This window comes from Microtus ochrogaster, chromosome 1 (genome assembly GCF_000317375.1).
Source record: "Microtus ochrogaster isolate Prairie Vole_2 chromosome 1, MicOch1.0, whole genome shotgun sequence".
Taxonomy (NCBI): Eukaryota; Metazoa; Chordata; class Mammalia; order Rodentia; family Cricetidae; genus Microtus; species Microtus ochrogaster.
The window spans coordinates 75,522,246-75,547,622 of NC_022009.1; the positions used below are offsets into that span (position 1 = coordinate 75,522,246).

At 42.6% G+C, this 25,377-nt stretch overlaps 1 protein-coding gene across 3 annotated transcripts in view; it reads right to left on the reverse strand.

Annotated features, from left to right (window-relative positions):
• The window catches only part of Dock4 (dedicator of cytokinesis 4), a 393,633-nt gene that overhangs the window by 219,825 nt on the left and 148,431 nt on the right, over positions 1 to 25,377 (reverse strand). For all 3 annotated transcript variants that reach the window (XM_013347825.2, XM_026782419.1, XM_026782413.1), the window contains exon 2: positions 1,723 to 1,806. In XM_013347825.2, coding sequence (XP_013203279.2) covers positions 1,723 to 1,806 — 84 coding nt within the window. The remainder of the gene's footprint in view (positions 1 to 1,722; positions 1,807 to 25,377) is intronic.

Here is a 25,377-nt window from a genome sequence, read left to right on the forward strand (position 1 = left end):
TGTGTATACATACATAAGCCCACCCCCTGCCACAAGATCAGCCTCATGTCCTAATAATTGTTACCCAAGTGAGCTTGTATACTTTAAATCAATGAGGTATTTGATCAGTGTAATTGGCCACAGTGTTCACTGTGCTTAAGTTGGGAATGATCCAGTCTTCTAGTACTATTCCTGGGGGAGGCATCTCTTTTTTGTCATGTTAAACTAATGTATTTTTTATAAGTGCAGATGCCATTTTTCTTATTTATAGGAAATTATTTGCTACGCAGAAATGTTCTCATGTTTGGACTAGTTGAATTTTTCAAGGAAAGGGTTGCCCTGTATATTACATTTGTTTGGTTCCTTACAGTGAATCATGTCTAACGTCTTAGTAGCAGTTCAAGACAGGAATTTTGATCTTGAAGTAGGAATGTCTATATCATGGGGTTTATTAATGTCTCTCAAGAACAGATCCAAGATGCATATCAATTTGTAACAATCATTCTAACAGAATAAAAACCTACTATATCGCATTAAATATACACCCTGTTTCTATGCACCAACTTGGGGAGAATTTTATATTTATATAGCAAGGGGAAACAGAGTGCATTCAGTAATGACACAGGAAACCTTATTATATTTTTAGATTTCTCAATTACAGTGAATAGAATAAATATTCTCATATTATCAGCATTTAAAGCCAAAACCCAGCTAAATGTAGCAGTTTCATTTGTCCAAACACAATTTAACGCCTGAAGAGACTTTGTAAGATAGAACAATATTATATAATAAATTCCCAGGGTAAAGAAGCCTTCAAGGAAGGAAATGGGAATTTTCTTTATATGTTCATGACATTCCAATTCCAGTCATTTTGTTAACAAAACATGTAGTCAGTTCATCTGAGATCCTTTCAAGGATCCTTTCAAGGGTGGACCTTAGAACAATAATGGAGGTCTAAGGAGAGATTAGGTATTTTTAATGAGTTGCATACATTAATAATACCGCACAGAATGTTTACTAACATTTCAAATTCATTGTATAATTTTATTCTAGATTTGGAGCAGAGAGACCACAAGGCTAGAGTGAAGCTGGCCAGTCCTCTGGGTTTCTTGCTATTCAACTTCAGATGCTCCATCTTTTGAGGCTCAACCTCAGGAGCTCCATCTTTGGAGTTTGTCCTTCATTTTTTTGAGCCCTGAGGTTACAGGAAAACCTTCCAGGCTGAGAGTTAGCCATCAACTCCTACAAACAGAACGTGTTCCAGTGCTTTCTACTTCTCATGTAAGGGCTAAAAAGGGACAATAAATTAGGAAAAAAATACAATCAACTTAAAAGTAATACTTCATTGCTTTCTCATGATCGCACATTAAATATGTAAGGAACAAGTTTTGTCAAAAAAAAAAAATATATATATATATATAGCTTGCTCTGACTCCAGGGAAACTTTCTGGAATGGACAGCCATGTTTTGAAGTGTCATGCCAAGTTGTGGGGAAGAATCTCTTCACATAGCTTCAAGCCATAGAATGGAACTGCCTGAGGTTGGAGAGATGGCTCAGAGGTTAAGAGCATTGCCTGCTCTTCCAAAGGTCCTGAGTTTAATTCCCAGCAACCACATGGTGGCTCACACCATCTGTAATGGGGCCTGGTGCCCTCTTCTGGTCTGCTAGCATACACACAAACAGAATATTGTATTCATAATAAACAAATAAACATTTTTTAAAAAAAGAATGGAACTCCTCACCATCGCACTTCTCCAGAATCTGAACAGTGTCTCCGATTTCCAGTGACAGGCCATATGGGACGGTGCCTCGGAAACTGGCGATAACTGGGAGAGATGACACAGACAATAGAAGACAATCGGTTAGAGCCAGGCACGCTGCTCACGATTGAACACTGCTGCCTAGGAAACGAACGGGGGCCTGCTGTCATTTTACTCTTATATATTCCAAAAGAAAATCATTAAGCTCATATACTTAGTCAATGTCTTGAAATAAACACTATGACTATACATTGAAAATATGTGGAATACTCCACAGGTAAAATATAAAATACTAAGACTATAAAAAAAAGCAACATATAAAGGCAATAATTAGTGCTTGTAAGTCCTTGAGGGGCTGTGTGCTTCAAGTCCCACAGGGTCTATTCCCTCCCTCCAGGTGCCTGGCTGCGGTAATTAATAGGCAGATGTTACTAACAAATGAAGAATACTGGTCGTACTCAGCACTGAGACTGGCTGGCTTGGATTTCACACTGTTAGATCCTTTCCCTGAGATGGTCAACGTGAAATGAGAAGGGACTCTGTCTGTTGGCTCACTCTCCTCCCCAAAGCCCTGTCAGGCTCAGGGCATACCAGCAGTCTCTCTTAGAGTAAAATCAAGGGTGACTCAGCAAGACATTGTCAGAGCTAAACCCTCAGCCATAATCCCCACATTCCTCAGCGCTCTCAACACTTGCAATGGAGTGGGGAGGGGCACCATTAATTATAGATTGATGCTTTTGCTGCTTTAGATCAGTTGGTTTGGGGAACACTGCAGAGTAAGGTAGACTAGGATGGATGCTCCTAAGAAAGAGGAGCATCTAGATGACTCACCCAGACTTCTCCAGGAATGACAGAGAGACTGAATGTCAGAGAAATGTTGGAAACAACTCAGGACACGCTCAGAAACGTCATCATCTTCCACCCCCCAAAAAAGACCACACACTCTGACTCCAATTTGCAATTTATGTCAGGTTGAAAAGACACTGAAAAGGTGAGAATTTTAATCTTATTTCTAATTTTGTTTCAAGTAATGAGGCTCGGATATAACCCTAACCACTCAACCAAGTTTCTGCTACTTTGGGATCTTTGAAAGCCTTAAGAAACACATGAATCTGTCAAAAAAAAAAAAAATCAAAACATGCCAATAAGTTAATGGGCTTTAAGAGATGTCTCGAGGCCTTTTATGATCTCAAAACAAAATTAACACTAGAAAGCAAAATACAGGACAGGAAACACAACCCAAAGCGCCACAAGATAGATAAAAATAACAACAAGGGGCAAACATGGAATATTTTATAACTGTAGACAAACACTAGTCTATGAAGTCATTTTCTAACTCTACCAATAAATACCATATGGTCTCATGCTAATGTTCAAGAAAATATCTGCTTGAAAAGCAAGAGTTCATGCACCTTGAAAGAAGACTTCATATAACCTAGATATTTTTTGTGAGCCCAACTGCTGGACATACAGTAGATTAAATCCTATCTAGAGAATGTCTGCATCTAGGGCAGACTTTGTGTGCTTTCTAGGTTATTCATCTTCCTTGGGGTACCCTTCCTTGACTTGCGTCCTCCCATTCCACCTTGCGCGCACGGTGGCACCAGATACATCCGTCTCACTATTTATGATCTCCAGCATTTGGACAACGCACTTGGAAAAGCTCTGTGAATCTGGGGTTGTGTTGGTTTGAGCTCCTAATTGCCTCTCGGCTCAAATAGGCTGAACTTTCTAGCATGTGATCACTGAGGGAATGAATGGAAGCATGACCATTACTGTAATATGTTTTGGTCTGAAACAGCCAAGTTTGTTTCATTGTTTATATTTTAAAAATATCCAAATCTCCAAGAATCAACCTTTGTTGAAATTCATTCTCTCAAAGAAGCTACTTAAACTGGTTTTCTGGGTTCTAACTACCTCACTCCTTATCTACAGGAATGAGTCTCCCCCTTCTCATGAGAGTCCCCTGGAAACTACAAGGTAGTATTAATTTAAGTCTTAGCCTGATTGGCTTTCTCTTTCATTGTAACCACATGGAGTCAATTCCTTCATGACTACGTGCATGTCTCGCCCATAAATGGAGTATGAACAAACACATGGAACCCATAGAAGGAAGAAGGCATGAAACCACTGAGAGGTTTCTAATGGACTCACACAACTTAAGGGACACCTGCCACAGCACCTACCAGTAAGTAGTGAAGTATAGACCACGCTGAAAACAAGCACTTTCCAAGACAGCTCGAAGCATGGCTTTGACTTACGCACCCCGAAATGACAAACCACTTCCAATTTCTCAATACAAATGGATGAGGACCAAGCAATGTTTGCATTCAGGCTTCAGGTCATGAAATAGCATGCTGAAAGAACAACCCGCAGGCAAAACAAAAAATGACTCGAAGACGTGACTATGCCACCTCTGTCATCCATAGCAATACTCTACTACAAACTAAAGACGACCAGCTTAGTGAAGCAAAGCTCCAAAGGAAACACACATTGACAAAGTCTTTGCTTGCCTTTCCATGGAACACTCCTAAAACATATATTTCAAAATCTTGTTTTGGGAACAAACATTCCACTAATCTATGTGGACTTTCTACAAGTGTTCTTGCAAGACACAGGCCCATAACTGAAGATTAACTTCGTCACCAGCTATTGCACAGAAGCCAAGCCTTTGTATAAACTCTACTCATTGTCTACTTCTCAGCGGCAGTTTTCTCCCCAGTCAGGTTAAGATCCACCAAACATGGTCACACAATGTGTTGGCCCCTTGATTTCATGTCTTTGTTCATCTTCTTCTGAACTGAACAGCTACAGAGCAATTCACAACCAGCTTGCGGAGCTGGAAATTCAGACTCAGGGTGTCTGTTCCAGCACTGAGCATACAGCTGAAACTCACTGTATGGATGGTGCTCATTTTCCCATTTACAATGTTCAAATATTAAAAATCCTAACTCAAGCTTTCCTTTTAGAGTAAAATAAAGAAATAAATTAATTACTTAGAATAATAAATATGTACATAAACCTCATTTATATTCATGTCCTTAAAATATACATTCAAGGGCCGAAGCATTAAATGCATATCGTCAGTGTCCTGGTAAAAATGTCCCAACTACCAGCATAGTGTCACAAACACTGCGTTTCCTTTACATAATGACATTGGGTAAGTGCAGACTAAATATCTGTAAGAAATATTCTCAAATATAACCACTAAATATTTTCTAAGTCAGCGGCAAAGAAAAGTCAAATAGTGTCACATAATAGGGACTCTTTCTCAGGTTCAATGATGCCATTTGTTTACGTAAAGAACAATAAAACATTTTCAGGCTTTGAAGATGGGTGCACAGACATTCAACCTCAGAGTTCTAGGACTCAAAGCACATTACTCAAAGGTATTACAAGTCAAGCATGTGGCCGCAGTCACAGACGATAACATATCATTCACCATCACTGCCAAAGCACTATTTACTCCAGCTGCCACAACTCAGTCCCAGCCCCACAAACACTGTTCCTTGTCCTTTACAAGCTGACAATGCAAGCTGGATAGACCATGGTGTAGGAAAACACAGCAAAAATGCTTCTGCCCTAGGGACACAAAGACAGGATCTCATCTCTCCAAGACAGAACTTTTGGCTTCATCTTCCTGCTCAAAAGATCTGCAACTCATCAAGAAGCTGTGGTCTGAAAGGTCACGTAGGAGCCAACTACTTTCAACACAGAACACAGGCAATCAGTCTCAGGTTCTGGCGTCATTTCACATTCAATTTAGCAACAAGATGAAACTCATACTTTTATGTTTCTCAACAGAACAGACACGTGCCTGTTGCGGAATATTTGTTTAGCTATGCAAAGATGTATTGTTGCATTTGCTTGATTATATAAAGAAATGTTGCCGTATTACTTTTCCTGCCTAAGGCACCAGATTGTTCTGATAAAAAAAAATCAAATGGCCAATAGTGAGGGAGAAGGTATAGGCAGGACTTCCAGTCAGGGAGAGGAAGTAGGAGGAGTTTAGGCTCTAGGGAAGAAAGAAAAAGAGACCAAAGAGACACCAGGGAGACTCTAGGGGCCAGCCAGATGCAGAGGAGGCAGGAAAGTAGGACATACAGAATGAAAGAAAGGTAAAAAGCCCCAAGGCAGAACACAGGGGAATGAAAACACGTTAAATTAAGTTAAAAGAGCTAGCGGGACAAGCTTAAGCTAAGGTCAAGCATTCATAATTAATAATAAGTCCTTGCATCTTTATTTGAGAGCTGGTTGACAGTGCAAAGAAAATTCCAGCTACACATGCCCTCAAAATTAAATATCAGCTTTAAATGAGATCACTGTAGAATCTTCAAGGCTGGCGCGGAGCACTGTAGTGCCAGCCGGAATGATGCAGGCGCAGGTCATGAAGGATCTATAGACATTCTAGTACTCCGAGAACACACTGAAAACCGACCTTTCACCTCGCTGAATGCCTCCCGTGAATATATCTGCACTGTGAGGATCCTACAGTGGCAGCAAAAGGGGAGGAGGGGTAGAATTCTTGAAGACTTCGGATCTGAGCTGGGGAAGGAAAGAGACAAAAAGGAGAAGAGCACAAAGAATTCTCTTGTGACTAGGGGTACTGAGGCACAGGGTAATTATTTCTAGAACAGCCTCAGATGAGGGCAGACGCTTTCCTCAAGTTAGATGTCCTTGCCAACGCCATTCCCTTACAATGACAGATCTCTGTATTATAAGTTGTCACACTCTGAAGGGCCAGCCAAGCTCAGGTGGTAGACTGCACTGGGCCTGCTTTGCAGTTCATCTCTCTCTGCACAGGCTGCTGCCTCCCGTTCCTTTCCCACAGGGGGAACCCTAAGAGGCCCTCGTGATAAATAACCCAGAACCATCAGGTTAAGGTTTTTTTCCTGCTTTGATTTCAGAGACTGGAAAAAGGGATCAGAAGCAGGAAAAGAAGGTACTGAAGCAATGTTATCAGGAGGGAATGACGAACATTTGTTTAATGACTGCCACTGTGGTCAGAAATGAACTCGCTTGTAATCCCCACAGGGTTCAAGCACTGTGCTCACCCTACCAATGCAGGGGCAGTCTCCTGAGTGACTCAGGAACAAGCCAAGGTCACAAGAGAAACTTGAATTACTGGCGCTATCAATTGGTACTTTCAGGAACTACTCAAAGTAACACCCCTCCCAAAGGTTATGGTTTGGGCCCACTGCATCTTAGAAGAGCATCTAAACAATTATCTCAAACGTATCCTAGCACACTGGAAAGAGGCAAAATTGTAAACAGAGAGCAGACCTGGGACTTTACTACTTAGGAACCACCAGGTCCCCAATCTGACTATTGCTCCTTCAGGTCATCACCTGCTTGGCCAGCATCAGAGAGACGTCCTGAGAGTCCAGCAGACATAAAAACTCAACTGGGGAGCCTGGAAGTGTATGGTGTGTGTGTGTGTGTGTGTGTGTGTGTGTGTGTGTGTGTGTGTGTGTGTGTGTGTATGTGTGTGTGTATGTGTTTCCACTAGAATTAGTAGCTAGAGGTTTGGAGACTGGATCTGAATCCCAACACCAAAATAAGGCTTCTACTTAACAGAGGTGAGTGAAAAACTTTCTTTCTTGGTATTTTAGATTTTTGGAAATCATTACCAGCATGCTGATTTTGGCCACTGAAAAGGTAAAGTAGACAGAAAGGTAAAGCAACAACAACAACCATAAACCACAAGCTTTGCCTCCAGAGTGTGTTCTGGAAAATAATGAGCTAAAAGGCATTTTTTCTAACTCTAAGAGAGAGGCACATCCAAGCACTGGGCTTTCCGTATTCGCTCCATGGCAACGGTGCGTTATTCATCCAGTGGACAAGAATGCCTTCATGACACAAAGCAGATGGCAGTTACAGAAATGATAATTGCTTTTCACATCGTTCATGGGAAACTTTTATTAGTAAATAAGATATCATTTTTCCATTAAATGTATTAAACCCAATACCAAGTATTTGGCAAATGCACAAGAAAAAAAAAGAAACAGATGCCTTTCTTCAAGGTTAGATGGTGAATATTTAGAGAATATTATATAGAGGAATTCTTTGAAATAAAGAATTGATCAGCTTCCATAAATTCCTTTTAAGTTTTTGGATTGTTTTTGCTAAAATGAAGAAAAGAAGGTCCTTTATATGCTTTCCTGTGCCCCTTCCTCTGGTTTCTGTCCTCAAGTGCTAGAAATCAAAGACACAATACAATACACACAGCTCCCAGAGTGTCAGCTTTCTGGGGTACACACACAGGCACAGCACCAGAAGGAGTTCTCATGGAGTTTTATGGAATGTTCCTCAGGTCAAAACAGAGTCTTAGCTTTGATATTGAAAAGAATGCCAGGACTGACCACATTACAAAACAGGGTTGGTGATTTCATTAGAGATATTTTAATACAGGCTTAAACATAATCACTAGGAGAAAAGAAACCTTCAGTATTCCTTGTGAGTTTTGGCTCCTTAAGGGAGAGTGCAGCTCATTTCTTGATTTTTTATTTTTACTTACAATATTTACAATGATCATATACAGAATTTTAGTGGAGCTGAAGTAACCACCTTAGCAATGGGTGGTTCCAGAGGGGCGTCAGACAGGGTTGCAACCGATAAAGTAACAATCTGGCCCAGGGGATATAACAAGGTAGGCTTTCTTTATCATAAACAGTTGTTTTTAAGGTAATGTGTCTGGGAAAGGAATAAATTGCTGTTTTAATGTATTTGCATATAAAAGGAATATTAATTCTGTCAGTTGTCTTTATAGCAAATGCATTGATTGTGATGGAATTCTTGCTTCTCGCGTGGTGAGAGGCTTTAGTCAAAACTAGGATCATTTCCCTCTCAAGTTCCTCTAAGTTTCCCATCATTTGACCCTGAAGGGTATCTCTGTGTATAAACCATAACTGCACCCCTACCCTGCTCACAGACTTGACTCGGGACCAAATGCAGAGCTCACAGTTCTTGCTCTTCCTTGACTCCCTAGCCTAACACACCAATCTTATCTAGGGCAGCTCTTATTCTCATGCAAGTAGGTATTTACTTTTATGATCTGCCTCCATAGACAGCTCCCCCCCCCCTTTGAATTGAGACTCCCATTCTGAATGCTGACTTTTTGGGAGGGCATCGTGTATATGACATCGCATGTTATATAAACCACATTAATATTCCATCTGAAGACACAGAACCTTGACTTCCCAGCATTACTGTACTTTCTGTGCAGTGTCTCACACTCTCTCGACACCTGGTCCCTGTCTGAGTGCTCTTTCCAACCCATCCCCCTAGAAGCCCTTTCAGCGCTCACACAGGGCTGCGTCCTAATTCTGCACAAGTGTGATGGCTTTCCTCACATTTAGGCTCCCAAATCAAGCAGGGACTCCTCCTGGAGGACACCCCACCACACACACACATGCACACACACGCGCACACGCACATACACCCCACACTCTACTCTCACTTGTACCCTCAAGAACTTACCATCTAAGTTTGGGGCTTAATAAATGTCAGAAGAAAGAATAAAATTATCAATGGATGGTCTTAGGCCTTAGAACACAAGGGAGAAGACAGCCCTCGGCACCTGATTGGTCGAATCTTTAAGTCATGAGGAAGAAGATTCCTACATCATTTGTGTCCAGAACAAAAGACAAAAACAAAAAAACTCAAACAAACAAAAACACCAAAAGGTAGGTAGGAGGAACACCATTCTTTTGCTGCTTGGATTGTTGTCATTTAATATGGTCCTCCTCTTGCTCATTTAAACTATTGTTAGAAAGGAGCTTGTCATTTCTCCTATCTGTAGGATTCTTGTTACCCCCAAACTCAATGAATTTTCAGGGCTGGAACTAGTACTTTATCAAGGAGGGCACAGAGAAATGAGGAAAAATTAGCTGTTCACGGTATCCTTCCAGGTGGGAGGATCCAGCCCATCAAATATCATAGTCAAGTGTGAGTTCTCTATTAGGAAGCACCCCAGACTCGGTTCCCACGAGCGCTGAGATCTGCTAGATATGGGTACTGTTACTAACAAACCAATCACCATTTATAGTTGTTCCCTTGCAAAGGTATCCTATGGAGACTCACTACGAGAATATGCAAATCTATCCTTTCTCATCAAATTTCACAGGCTGCCCTGATAGCTCTGGCTTCCAAGCATGGCCATTTCCAATTCTGATTTTCCCAGCACAGGGTTATTCTGACACAGCTGGGCTGTTTTATTTGGAAGCAAAACTGCAATGGGTCCTTTTGAAAATAAGTGGAATATAGAGAGTGTACTCTTTTTTTTTTAATTAAAAAAAGCATAATTAACAATACCACCATAGGCATTCTTCGGATGGCCTATTCAACACATATACAATTTCATTTGTATTAGAAAATGAAAACTAGACAATGTCAGAAAATTAAAGATATAATATCTTAAACACATTTTGTCTAAGGCTGGGAAGAGAGCTCATAAAGTAAAGTATTGCCACAGAAATATTATGAACAGATTTCCATCCTCAGGAGCAACACAGAGAAGCCAAGTACAGTGGTGTGCACTCTAACCCCAGTACTGGGGTGTAGACACATAACCCCTGGACCTGCTAGCCAGCAGCCAAGCCCAGTCAGAGAGTTCCAGATCAGCAAGAGACACTCCCTGAACCCCAAGATGCATGGTTCCTCAGGAGCAATAAACCTCTGAATTCCATACGTCCACATACGAATACATATCCACAAACATACAACTAGAAGCATGTACCCACATACATAGGCAAAAATTTTAGTCCAGTTATCACTATACAACATGAATTCATGAAACCTTACTTCTTTAAACACATAATCTGTGGATACGTGTTTGGCAAAAGACAGCCATTGTTTTCAAGGGAAATTGGATGGGTCATGTCATCAACCACAACCATGCTCAGCTTAAACCCTCCTATCTTTGCTACCATTAGTGGTTAATGATGGAGTTTTATTAAAGACACTCATTTCTTGTCGTTCTTGGCAATAACCTTGCACTCCTAATCATTTTGCACAGTAATATTTGTCTGCAACAAAGACCTTAAACCTTAAGGATGTTTACGGTAAAGCTTTAAATTGCTGTCTATCAAATTAGAACATTAAAAGTCCTTAAGAGACTGACTGAAGCCACAGTGACCCCACCCTCGAAAAGACTGATGCTTCAGAGATCTTATAAAGTTTCTGATGTTAAAACAGTGGCTCTCAAACCGTCTCATTAGAACTTATTTAAGTGTGAGTAGTTGAAGTGCAATAAAATAAGAGGGGTGGAGGTGTGCGCAGCGGGAGAGTGACCACACGGAATGTGTCCTGCAGTGGAGAGAGAGTAGGGCAGGCTTGCTCCAACCTATCCCCAGCACTCTGTGTCTCATCCATGTCTGGTCCCAGCAAAGACCGACACACCCCAGCACTGCTGTCTGAGCTGCTCAGAGACACCGGAAGAGATGTCTACGAATGGGCTTTATTCGTGCCTGCCTTTTCCACGTCTCCCCAGGTAACACAGCTGTAGTAGGAGCACTGCTCCTTCTCTGCTCCACTTCAGCCCCAATCTGCAGGGTTGTCACAGTAGCCACCCGATAAAGGGGCCGGAGGGAACGAGCCAGCAGGTCGCTGGGGATCTCGAGCAAACGTGTACAGTTTCAAGACAAGAAAGCCCACACTGTGTATATGATACTTGCAAACCTGGTATTTACCTGACTTACATTATCCAGGAGATTAATGGAATTCTGTTCTTTCCATGTAATAAGTTTTCTATAAAATCTTTCCGCTTCCTCTCTATTACTATTATTTAAATGAAAAGTTATTAAGGAAGGAAACGTTGCCAGTTTGTCTTAGCGACTTTAATGACAAGTTGGGGCAAAACTCACGAAATTGCAATCTCTAAATTAAGGAACCAGAATAAAAATGAACATTCCCAACTCAGCACTCATCAATTATAGATGAACTTTTAAATCCTTCCTCAGGGGTTTTGGAGGGCACCTCGTTCTCCTGGGATCCTGCTCTCTGTTCTACCCCTCCTCCAAGTGTATAAGCCAATGAGGCAGTGGCTACACAGGCTTTTCTCACTGTGCATCTCGGCTAACTATCGCAATCTGGGGTATTGCTTTCTAAAGAGCTGTACCATTTAAAAGAGACTTGTTAAAATTATTCCCATGACCGTATTCCCCTTCCCCCTCCCCATTGGCATCAAAATTAACACGCATAAATATTTATCCTTTGTCCTCTTTTATGAAGCAGATTAGATAGGTTTTGCAAATGTCTTCAAAAATAGACAATAGGGCTGGTGTTAGGGCCGAAAACAGCCGCTTATTTCACAATACATTAATTAGGAACAATCCATCTACTGCTTCTTCAGTTCAGGAGACAATTTGCATTTGTTTTTAGTTTTCTGACCATCAGTTGAGGAAACTTCTTCTCTCTGTGAAGTGAATTTGACAGTGTGAAAACCCTCAGGGCTTTATCCACAAAATGACTGCTTTCTATATTCTGATTAGTGAGGACAAGTGGCCAAATATTAATAGGATTTTTGAAACTTAACACAATTTTCGATTTTTAGCATATAAATTTCCCAAAACATGTCAAATGTACAAAACGTAAAATGAAGGCAGGATGCATTCATCTAGAGTTTGAAGGAATTTACAGGTATTTATTTCCCTTAACAAAAGAATAGCAAGCTTGAACTTCTAAGCATGGCTGAAGGTCAGGGACATAAGACATGATGATAGATATAGAAAATAAATATAGATATAGATATAATGACTTGCCTGGAAGAAAATCTTCAATTAATGACTATAGTTAAAAGTGTGTTATAGCCTCCAGCACCAGTTAAATGTTAGTTATGTTTTATAAAGCACTAATAGATTAATAGAGAAATTCAAAGCATCACTACTGATAATACAGGCTAATATAGAAATTTCTAATAATCAAAACTAAGTCAATTTCTCTATATTTTATGGATATATTAAGCATTTTAAAATACAAATATTAGAATGAATCTAAACACTGGGTAGCAGCTATAAAAATTTCAAAAGAAGGACCTTTAAAATTGTAAAATTATCATTTGCTTGTAAAATATAAAAAAGTGAAATATTAATTAATGATAAGGTGCTTCCTTTTAATTTAACTTATTATTGTGTGTACATGTGCCCATACACTAGCATGTATATAGGAGTCCGAGGACCACAAATACACTAGCATGCATGTGGAAATCAGAAGACAGCGTGGACATGCACATACACTAGCATGCATGTGGACGTCAGAAGACAGCATGTACATGCACACACACTAGCATGCATGTGGAAATCAGAAGACAGTGTGGACATACACATACACTAGCATGCATGTGGAAATCAGAGGACAGCGTGTACATGCACACATATACTAGCATGCATGTGGAAACCAGAAGACAGCGTGTATATGCACATACACTAGCATGCATGTGGATGTCAGAGGACAGCGTGTACATGCACATACACTAGCATGCATGTGGAAATAGAAGACAGCGTGTACATGCACACATACACTAGCATGCAGGTGGAAGTCAGAGGACAGTGTGTACATGCACACATACACTAGCATGCATGTGGAAACCAGAAGACAGCGTGTACATGCACACATACACTAGCATGCATGTGGACGTCAGAGGACAGCGTGTACGTGCGCACATACACTAGCATGCATGTGAAAATCAGAGGACAGCGTGTACTTGCACATACACTAGCATGCATGTGGACATCAGAGGACAGCGTGTACGTGCGCACATACACTAGCATGCATGTGGAAATAGAAGACAGCATGTACTTGCACATACACTAGCATGCATGTGGACATCAGAGGACAGCGTGCACGTGCGCACATACACTAGCATGCATGTGGAAACCAGAAGACTGTGTACATGCACATACACTAGCATGCATGTGGAAATCAGAGGACAGCGTGTACATGCGCACATACACAAGCATGTATGTGGAAGTTCGACGACAACTTTTGGAAGTAGTTTCTTTTACCCCAGTTCCTGGGTTACATCAGGGTTTTGCAGCAGGAACTTGGACCTGCTGAGCCATCTCCACGGCCCAGACATCCTTCTTCTTTAATAGTGATCAGGCTTGAAGCTCTTTCTAGCACACTGAATAACTTAACTGTTCATTAAAAATCTGTTTCCTGAACCTAGAACAACAAGCTTGCCTACTAAAGAATGCAGCTTTAAGATGTAGCATGTATTCTGCATTCTCTGTAAGCACGGACAGCAGAAAGGCCATTCAGTCTATCTACCTTAGTAATAAACCAGAATTATGTCGCCTTCGGCAGGAAACTCCAATTTCAAATTGAAGATGCAGAGATAAAAATACCGAACACTGTAGGAAAAGACTCTCCTAGGCCTGTATCTGCCAGGTCTCAAACCTGGGGAAAACTAAAGTGCCTACTGAACATAGCAAAGCTGGCCTGGCTGTCAGGTGCTCCCAGCATCCCTCAGTCCCTGCCTGTTACACGGCATGGCTGGCATACCCCTCCCCATACCCTAAAGTTCTCCATCAAGGGACTGGGCTGCCCTTCTCTCAGCTGCCCTTCTCAATGTAATCCAGCCATGCTGGGTATGCTGGTCCCTTTTTTATCCTGTTACCCTTTACCCTCCTGGTCTCCTGGCTCTCCCCTCCACGCCTCCCTCCTCGCATGACTTGATTCAGGGTCATGTTCACTATGAACTCTCTCAGATGTCTCTGCCTCTGGCTATGCTCTCATATCTAGAGGAAACCTTCTCCTCCAGCATACCTAGAAGCAGTCATGCCCTCCCTCTTTATTCCTTTAGCTTTTCTTCCATACTGAAGCTCTTTGTAGAAGCAGCGAGTCTTCCCATAGTCTCCTGGCCCACACTAACTCCACTTCTGACAAACACAGGTCACAATAGGACAGCTTGACCCAGAGCTCATCAAAACACATACAGTAAAAGCAAATATTTTTCTGTCTTAGCCAGGACATTGAACTTTCTCTCTTTCCTGAGGCCAACCCTGAAGTGGACAGTTGTCAGCTTTCCAAAGACGGTGTGTCCTGTAACATAGGTGCGGCTCTTGGGTATCCCAGCCTCGAATGCCCAAAGCGAACAAAGTCAGCTCCCCTCTGTCACTAGATGTTGCAAGGCCTCCTGTTGGGTACAATAAAGCAACACAACCCTCTAGGCAGGAGGTCCTGGTGCCTCCATCTGTTCTGCAGCTTCACACTTAACGGCCCCCTAAAAGACAAATCCCCAATTTTACATGTCTTTGAAAAATGGGCGAACATCAACCATTTCTTAAAGACTAATCTGCCTGAAATGAGCATCCCTCAAATCCTTCAGCGCGAGACTACAAGACTGTCAGGCCGGAGTGGATTCTTCTTTTTATGTCAAAAGGGCAATTGATGCAGAAAAGGCAAAAGACATTTAAAGGTCTGGTTCCTTCAAGGCACAATGGCTTGACTTTCTGTCATTGGAAAAAAAAAAAAAAACAAACAAACAACAACCCAAAAAAAAGTGGTATTCTAAGCATCATTTATGATTTCTCAAAATAACTCCTTAAACTTTCTCTCTACTTCCTGACTTCATCAAGTGTTTGTAGTTTATTCAAGTGGAAAAGTTGTAAGAACATTATCTCCATCTATCAGCTTCTCGAGGCTTTAGATCTCTGTAAATCGTGCAAATTCTACTAAGTCAGAACTGTCTTATCTAATCCAAGAGAACATCTGTCCCTCCGTAGCCCGAGTGCCCTCTCCACTCCACACATACAGGACAAAGTTCAACATCAGGAAATAAGGGAGCAGCTTGCTAGTCCACACCTGCTTCTGCAGCTGGGCAGTGGGTTTACATCTTATCATGTCTATTTCTCTCTGCCAGTGACTTCCTGGGCCTCCACTGACACAGCAGCCTGTTTTAGAAGACAGCAAGGCACAGGAGATCATCCTTGATTTTACTCCCTAAACAGGCTTGCCCACTTCCCAGCAGAGAGGGCTAAAAGTGCAGGCTTGCATTTGCAGACCGTGGGGACATGTATTTTGTTGAACCCTCAGGCTGCCTACTAGTGTAAAAATGAGAGGTGAAGAGCTTTATTATAGGCGATTGAGCTTGAAAGACACAGAACACTTTCCCCACACCTAGGTGAAAAGCTCCCCCAGTGTAGAAGACAGAAGGAAGAAGAGGGAGGGTAGGAAGAAGGGGAGGGAGATAAAGAAAAGAGAGTGACTAGGTAAAAAGGCAGTTGACAAAGAAAGAGGTATGCCACACAGAGTTGAGTGTAAATTGGGCCACTTCATGCCTCACTGGGTCAAGTTTTAGCAATAGGAGCAGAGGCTAAGAAAGAGGCTGCCATACTCTGGGAGGAGCTGCAAGGATGGCTGTCTAAAGATGAAGTGAACAGAGCAGCCTGACATGCTTCTGGAGGTGAGTCTCCTCCCCACAGATACTCTCTCCTTCTTGAGAAGGGAGTGGAGGGAGTTCTGCACAGAGAACCACATTCCTCACCAGCCCTGGGCAGGATGGAGAATGCAGCTGGGTTCTGGAGTGCTGAGAGCTCCAACTACAGATTAGTGGAGGGTCAAATGAGAAACCAAGATGACCTTAACCATACTGACATCAGAAAATACACAGAGGCAAAGGCTGATTGTTGACCAAGGTTTCTGTCCTGCCTGGTCCCTCAGTCATTCAGTACCCCCCAAAAGACACAGAGGCCTACATTAATTATAAACTGTTTGGACTATTAGCTCAGGCTTCTTGTAGCTCTTATAACTTATATTAGCCCACAACTCTTGTCTATGTTAGCCATGTGGCTTGGTACCTTCCATCAGCGAGGCATTCTCATCTTGCTTCCTCTGTGTCTCAGTGCAACTGCAGACTGACTCTTTCCTCTTCCTAGAATTCTCCTATTCTCATTGCCCCACCTATACTTCCTGCCTGGTCGCCCTGCCTATATTTCCTGCCTGGTTACTAGCCAATCATCATTGTATTAAAAATATTACAAGTGACGGGATAAAAGACCATTGTCCCACAGCAAGTGATATTCAAAGCCAGTTACAGTTTTTCTCTTCTAAGTTATTTTGCTCTACAAATCAACACTCTAGATTTAAACATTAAAAAGATAAATGCTACCAATGATATCATGACATCTAATACTCAAACTTCAGCTAAGCTCTGGTTTGTGTGAATTCTACTTACTAATTAGTCCTGTTCCACACAGGGAGTATCAGAGATATAAAATAGTTCATGTATTCCAGAGACACAGAGAGAGAGAGAGAGAGAATGTGTGACTCTGTGTTAGACCAGGTACCTGTTCTCAAAGGGCCTATTCCTAAGTAAAGAAAAGTTGGAGGTGTAAATAAAAAGCAAAAATCAATACCTATTTATCCCTTGACTAATCTGAAAAAGAAAGAAGTGTGTGTGTGTGTGTGTGTTCACACAGCTCTTGCTGAGCAGAATAAACACTCCCAGGGCTTTTGTGGAGGACAGAAATGCAGAACTAGGCATTTCACACCATCCACAGGGAAGCCCCTCACTTCGGGGATGACCCCACCATCTATTGTGCTAGCTAGCTCTTCCTGTCTTTTGAACGTTTCCTGGTATATTTCCTCAGAAAATCCCCAGCCATTAACATTGTCAAGCAGGACTGTACACAAAGTGGGTCTGTCCACAGACGTGCTCACATCCCTTCTGCTCGCCTCTCCCATTTAGGTTCGGCTCCGATCCCCACCAGTACGTGGTGCCAGACTGTGAAAGGCAACATCGCCCTAAAGGCATGGTAAATGCTATTTTTAAAATAAAATACATATGTGCATTGGGTGTGGTAGCCTTTTATCCCAGCACTTGAGAGGCAGAGGTAGGAGGATCTCTGTGAGTTCAAAGCCAGCCTGGTCTTAAGAGTGAGATCCAGGACAGCTAGGTCTCCACAGAGAAACCCTGTCTCAGAAAAGAAACAAACAAAAGCATATTTGCCTATAACTAACATTCAGTCATAATCTGGGGAAGATCACAAGCCGTCAACCAGGAAACGCTTTACTTGGTACTATTTTCTGTCACGGTGCTATGATAAGCACTCAGAACTGTGTTTACAATCCCCTCTTTACACACATCTCTCCTACCTCCTGGTCACCCAGGAGATATGATGGAATATACTTAACACATTTTAGTTACTCAGCAAGAACGCATTAAACCTCTACCGCCGACCTAGGAACTGCCGGGTTAAGGACTGCTCTCCACCGTACCAAACACGAGTGTCTGTATGGGCTGAGCCAGGATCGCCCACACCTGTACAGCTATGGTGCTCGCAATGACCCTGCACTGCAAGCTGTCTATATTTCACAGATGAGGACCTCAGTAGCTCGCCTATTCTCAGTAGGAGAGTAGCCAACGGGAAGCTTCAGACCGCCCTTGGTTGACGGGTGTCCCCGCTGAAATTCCTGCTCCTTGACAGGTGAACCAGCACCAGGGCAGAGAAGAAGAACCTGGTACAGACTTCTCCAAGGGTGTGGTCAGATACCAACCTGTACCTCACAAACCACGTGATTCCAATCAGCTTGTTACCTTGGTTGACTTCAACTCTGAGACTGATATCAATTAGCCATGCGTCTTACAGGGCGACATGGAAACAGACAGGGTGTACCGAGGATTATGGGAATGTGCAGGGAGGTGACTATTACCCCTTAGGCAGTGTACACGAGCTGCCATCATCAAAGTAAAATAGCCAAAAGTGGGGCCACCAGCACAGATAATTAATTACCCTGACATTACAATCATATGTTGTATATATGTATTAAATTATCACGCTGGACCCCATAAGTATGTAGCTGCTAGACATTAATTAAAAAGAAAAAAGAAATGTTTCCCACTGAAATATTTTTTTTCATCAATTTCCATTCTGTCATTTATTGATGCAATTTCCTGCCCAGCACTCAAGATGTCAAAGTCTGCAAGAAATCTAAGTATGACTTCCATCACGGAATAACTTCATGGAAAGATGTGGACAGTTGTTCCATCAAGCCGAGGGAACAATTGTGAGCTGAATCACTAAAGGCATACATGCGTAGACATGGGATCAGTTAACGTAGAGAGCACTGATGCAGGCTTGTCTTCCCCTTAGGGTTCAGTGTTTATGACCATCCCGTGTACAGAGAGTGGCCAAGGAAACCAGGCTGGTGACAGGGCAAAGCTGCACTGTCCCTCACAAAGACACGCCATCTACTTCTGCAGCAAAGCCTTTGGAAAGCAACACAAGCTTAGATGGCATCGTGACTCAAGTCGAGACTGTAGGTTTGAGGCTATTATCCTGTCTCCTATGCTTCAAATAGGTAATACTGGAGGGTCGTCTATGGTCATAAACACTGAACCCTAAGGGGAAGACAAGCCTGCATCAATGCTCTCTACGTTAACTGATCCCATGTCTACGCATGTATGCCTTTAGTGATTTCCAATCACAGCAATACTAACGCCCGAAAGGTAGCCATCCTCTACTCCATGGCCTCAGTGCTGGCATTACATGATGTGTGCAGCATGTCTATAACTTGAAAACACAAAAAGAAAATAATCCTCAACTGAGCGAGTCATGGTACAACAACTGATTGAATCGTGTTACAGCTCAGGAGAAAACAAAAGGAAATCTCAAGATCCAATTTCCTCTTTAACCTGTACTATGCCTTTCCTGTCAAACAATCCTTGCTATTTCATGCTGCAAACCACTCCCAGACCCAGACCCAATGTCTATACTAAACACGAGTATAGAAAACTGTCTCCTTCCCCTGAGAGTTGTCCTCCCTCAGCCGCTTTGCTCAGGCTCTCAGCGAAAGACAGGGCTTATTGTGCCTGGGAGTTCTGGCCTTTCCTGATTTGCTTTTAAAGAAAGGCTCCTTAGGTTTGCATTTGAAAACACACGATCTAGGATGCAAGGCTTTCAATCTTCCAATAAGATGACTTAAGAGAAAATCAATTTGCCTTAAAAACTTAATAATTCAATAGTTTATGTGTCCCAGGGGACCTTTTTTATTTTCAGTCCTGACTTTAAATGTCATCTGAATGCTGAGAGTCCCAGGCCGGTATTTCTAATTAAGATTTTCCCCTGGCTCTCTTGATTAGTGTGTCTGATACAGTTAGTTGGCTTTTCATTTCGTACTGCTAGTCCACTGAACGCCTCAAGTCTCTGCCCCATCTTAACCACACCAAAGTCTCCGTCTCGGCAAACGGTGATGCATCCTCCTGCCAGCTCAGCTACAAGTAGTCATTCTTGCCTCCTACCTCCCCTGTCCTTCCGCCAACCTGCAGATCCTGTTCTCTACATGTCCGTTACATCTAGATTCTGACACTTCCCCATGCACAAACACCCACCAGTCAATCCACCACCATTGCAAGTCCAGGTAATCTGGACCAAACCCTTCCTAGCCTGGAAACCGTCCTGCCGTTCCTTCCACATGGCAGCCAGAATGATTCTTCTAAACTCAAAGTAGATACCATTACATGCCTGATCCAAACAACACAATTTCTTCCTCTGCTGCACACCCAGAAATACTGGTTATGTTCATCTTGGGCGTTTTCATGAATTAAACAATGCTGTAGGTCTTAGGTTTACAAGATGTATAATTAGCAATCTGATCCAAAAATGTCTCTGGATAGAATGCCTTCCCATTTTGTCAGAAGCTCAAATGCTTCCCGGGAGAGGACAACTCTGTTCTCATTGCTATGCTGCCGAGTTCACCTAGAAATACTCACATTACCAAGTGGAAAAACCGGGGTTGCATAACACAGCCGGTCACTTCTACAGCGCTAACCAACAGAGATGGTGAAGACCTAAAGTCTTCAGTGATGATGACAGGACAACAGATGTCTTTCAAATGTTGTTGGAGCCAATCCTCGACACACGCAGCCTCCCATATGCTGCCACTACGCTGGGCTGGGGTCTAGTGGCAGACAGTTTCAGAGGCTGCCATTTCTAACTCATGTCACCCTGCTCTCATGGGGCTTATGTTTAAATTCTTGCATGTGAGACTGCTGTGAGCTCAGCGTGTCACGGATGAAGACGGGAGTAACCCAGATCCAGCTTCTGGTCTTCACATGTCTGCAGCAGCAGAAAGTACCATACGAGCGGTCTTGAAGAAGCTTGGGCTTTTGCTCTCCTTCAAAGTGCTGCTCAGTCATCAAACTGGCTCTAAAAGGAGACTGCACTTTTGTTCCCGGCCGCCCAACTCGAATAATCACAGAGAAATTATATCAATTACAACACCGTTTGACCGATGGCTCAGACATATTTCCAGCTTCGTTTTACATCTTAAATTAACCCATTTCTATTAATCTGTGTATCACCACAAGGTTCCGATGTCCTTCTCCTTCAGCAGCTACGTCCTGTCTCCCTGACTCTGCCTACTCTCTCTATATATTTCTCTGTTCAGATTTCCTGTCTGACTTTACTCTGCTAAGTCATTGGCCAAAACAACTTTATTCCTTCACCAAAAAAAGCAACACGTATACAGAAGGACACCCCACATCAACTCATGAGCTGGAGAACTCTAGGGTAGGAGCAGAGTTGAGAAGGGCCTAGATGCTAGCATGGACTGTGAAATGTTTAACAAGTCCTTGTGGTACTATGGAAGCCTGGAGGCCAGCATGAGCTTTGGTATGGTAAAAGGCGCCACAGATAGTAACTTGTCCCTTCTGCTAGTGATATAGGTTCCTAAGGAATGCTGGTTTTTATCCAATCACAAGAAAATTTCGCATAGTTCATATTGAGCTCATTTTTGGGTATCTGGCCTGCCTTTTGGAGTTTGGGGCAGTGGAGTTTCCTTTGGATCTGACACTGGGCTTACAGCCTGAGCTTAAGGGTAGCTTGCTTCCCTGCTGAAGACTAATTTTCTTCCCTTGTAGGAAACTAAATTTCCGTTTGCAAGAGGCTATCAGTTGGCGATTGCTTCCAGTTTAGGGGTGGGGGCTCCTGTTCACTTCTCCTTTCAGCTCTAGGACCCCATCTAGTACAGACCAGTACAGGCCCTGTGCCTGCTGCCTCAGTCTCTGGGAGTTCATGACCCGCATTGATCTTGTTGATTTAGAGGGCCTTGTTTTCTTAGTCTCCCCCATCCCCTCTGGCTCTGACACCTCTTTGCTTTCTCTTCCATGGGTTCGCTCAGCCTTGAGGGGAGGGCTTTTTATTCATTTATATGCTGACAGTGCCTGCAGGGTACTGTACTAGCTGAGCAGCTGGACTCTGTGTTTCCCAAGCCTTTTCTATGGAGCCCTTTAGAGGAAGAGTTCCCCAGCCTGCTCTGCAACTTCCTTTCACCTATCACTCTCCTACCCATTTAGAACTTGTATGAGATGCCACAGAACTCAAAGGAAGGAAAGTCAGCAGCAACTGGCTCTCAGCTGGTAGTGGAAAGGCCTCTATGATAAACCTGCAGCCAGGCCCGCTGCAGGCCCTGTCAGCTTGGATGAGCTCATTTGCTACTTCCTGGTACTTTATACTTTGGGGGCAATTACAAAAAGGAAAAATAATACTATACTTCAGTGTCAAAAGTGGAAAAAAATCATGCCATATCAGTATTGAATTTGAGACAAAAGGGCTGCGAGAGAGAAAAGAATCAACAAGCCACTTAGAGAGAAACAAGGGGCTACTTACACGACGCTATGAAGTATAAAATCTCCATGGAAAGAGAAGACGGTTGCAGCCAGCGAATGGACTTTTAAAACCATGAACCCGAAGAAGGATTCAATATGGGAATGAGGTCTGCAAGGATTCAATAAGGGAAGGGTGACTGCAAACAGCAGAGGACCCCAATATCTTCTTAAGTCCTTATGATACATTTCCAACTCCAAGAGCAGAAGTACTTCACTGTCAGGATAGGAGCCAGAGCTAGCATCAAAGTAGCCTTTTCCTAAGGTGTTATCAGGCAATCACAATCCAGCCAATGGCTTGTGGTGATAACCTTCAGGGCTGAGCTCCTGCTTGGTTCTGGGAAAATGGAGCAGTGGCTTTTCTAACAAATGCTGCTTAGTACCTGGAACCCTGGAAAAGAATGACTACCTCTGATCATCGGGGTTAGTGTTTAAATCTGAATGCTCTTCAGGGGCTCTTGTTTCGTGTGCATGTTCCCTGCTTTTGTAACTACTTTGGGAGTTCGTGGAACTTTTACCAGATGGGGCTAACTGATGGGAGTGGACAACAGGGGTCATCGGCCTTTGAAGGTTATACCTGGGCCCCTGGTTCCTGGTGTACTCTTTACTTATTGATCTATCAGGGACTAGTCTCGACAAAGATACCACTTACCAGGGTAGGGGAATGGGGCTCAGAAAAATCAGTAAAGAGTACCAAGATGCGAGTAAAATAATAAAACAGAATCATATGATAGTATCAGGAGGGAGTTCCAGTGAGTACTGAAATGGCCCGCATTTAATTTTCCATAGAGTCTATAAAACAATGGTTCTCAGCTTTGGGTTGTGATCCCTTTGGAGTTAGTATATTAGAAATCCTGCATATCATATTTTACATTACAATTCATAATTATCAGAATTTCAAAATTACAGACAAGAAGCAGCAAAGAAATAATTTTATGGTTGGTGGTCACCCCAACAAGAAGAACTGTATGAAAGAGTCACAGCTGTAGGAAGGTTGAGGAACACTGCTTACACCACAGGATTCTTCTCTTGTAGGCTGCTCTGTGCTGTCTTTGTCTCAGGATTCGAAAAAGAAAAAAACATGCAAGGATTAAGCTTCATGGTCAGATTACCTGGATTTGGAATCCCCCTTAGAGACACACCTCTGGGTGTATCTGTGAAAAAACTTACGGAGAGGTTTAGCTGGAGAAAAGGACCTGCCCTTACTATGAGAAGCACAATTTCATTGTCTGGGTCCCTAGACTGACTCAAAGCGAAGAAAGATAAAGTAGGCTGAGCAGAGACATGGCTCAGCGGTTAAGAGCACTGATTGTTCTTCCAGAGGTCCTGAGTTCTATTCCCAGCAACCTCATGGTAGCACACAATCACCTGTAATAAAATCTGGTGCCAACTTCTGGCCTGCAGGGACACATGCAGACAGAACATTGTATACATAATAAATAAATCTCTCTTTTTTTTTTAAAGTAGGCTGAGCAGGACCACACATCTCTCAGCTATCTCAACCTCCAACCAGTGTCTTTTCCAACACTGTGGACTGTATCTCTTTAAACAGTGAGCCAAAATACACTGTAGGTGCTCATCCCAGCAATGAGAAAATAAGCAATGTGCTCTCTAGCCCGTCTAATCTGCTTGACCGTGAGAGAAAGGACTCGGACCCCAAATAGCTAGGTATGCACACAAGCTACTAGGGCTAAGAGGAATATTTGTGAACTTCTCAAATTATATAACAGACAATCACTTCTTTTCACAGACAGGTCCTGGAGAGGAACTGTTTTGTAAAGATGAAAACCATCAACAGTTTTGAGAGATAAAAATAAATGGGGAAAAATAACTCATAACATGTCACTAGTCATTCTGAGCCCAGGACCAACAAACAACTGGTGTTTGCAACATCTTCTACTAAGTCAAACTGGCACTGGAGAAGAGCTGTCATTAACCATTAAATTTCCATGCTAATTTGAATGACAGAACTTGTCACTTTGGTGAGATAATCTGAAATGTCAGCCAGCAGTCACTCTTAAACTTACAGGAAAATGCATTCGTTCCAACAGACAGCTGTGTTAATGGAGATGGTAATTGCGCTCACTGGGTGGCTTGCTTGTGTGGACAGAGGCGATTTTAATGTGAACCAGTGATCCCATTTACTCCTTCCAAACATGAGAGAAAACTACTGGTGCCTCGCAGAGAGGAATTTCTTGTGAAAACATGGCTGAAATGAAACGGGATCATGATTTATTGTTTTTAAATACTCATAACAATTAAATAGCTACAATACTTCAGAGAAGATTGGAATATCTAAGTCATTGCAAATACTACTTTCTGGTTCAAAAGACTTGAATTCTTTGAGTAGATGCAAAGAAGTTAAGGGAAACATTTCATCTACAGAAAAGCCATACTTGTGTTCAGAATTGGAGCTAAGCCTGGGGACACACACCTATAATCCCAGCTACAGGACAGCAGAGGCAGGAAGATTGCAAATTCAAAGCCTCTCTGAGCTAGAGTGAGTTCAAGGTGAGGCTGGGCAACGCAGGGGACCATTGCCTTAGACTAACCATTTTTTTCAAGGGCTAAAGATGACGTTTGGTGATGTAGTGGTTTTGTAGCATGAAGAGGCTTTGAGTTGCACACCCTGTACCCAAACCAACAGCAACAATGAAGAACATGATAAATAAAACTGCTACTGCCATGCCTATCTCCAATGCAGTGCTGGCTTTGGCTACAGCAAGCGTACCTTGTGGGTATAACTGGTCATTCATTGGCTGAAGTTTGGGAGAAGCAACCCCTAAATCTTATACCCTCTCAAGCTGGGAAAATGAGCAAAGTTGAAACAGATTATCCCCTGAAATGTTAGCTAGATTGATGAAAAAAGATATTCCACATTATAAGACTTTGAACTTTCAGACAAAGGGAAAGCTGGACATACCCAGATAGAGCTAGCTGGGGATGAAGGGGGCTCTGCGGGCACAGTGGACCCCTGGCTCAGCAGCAGCAGCAGCAGCAGCAGCAGCAGCAGCAGCAGCAGCAGCAGCAGC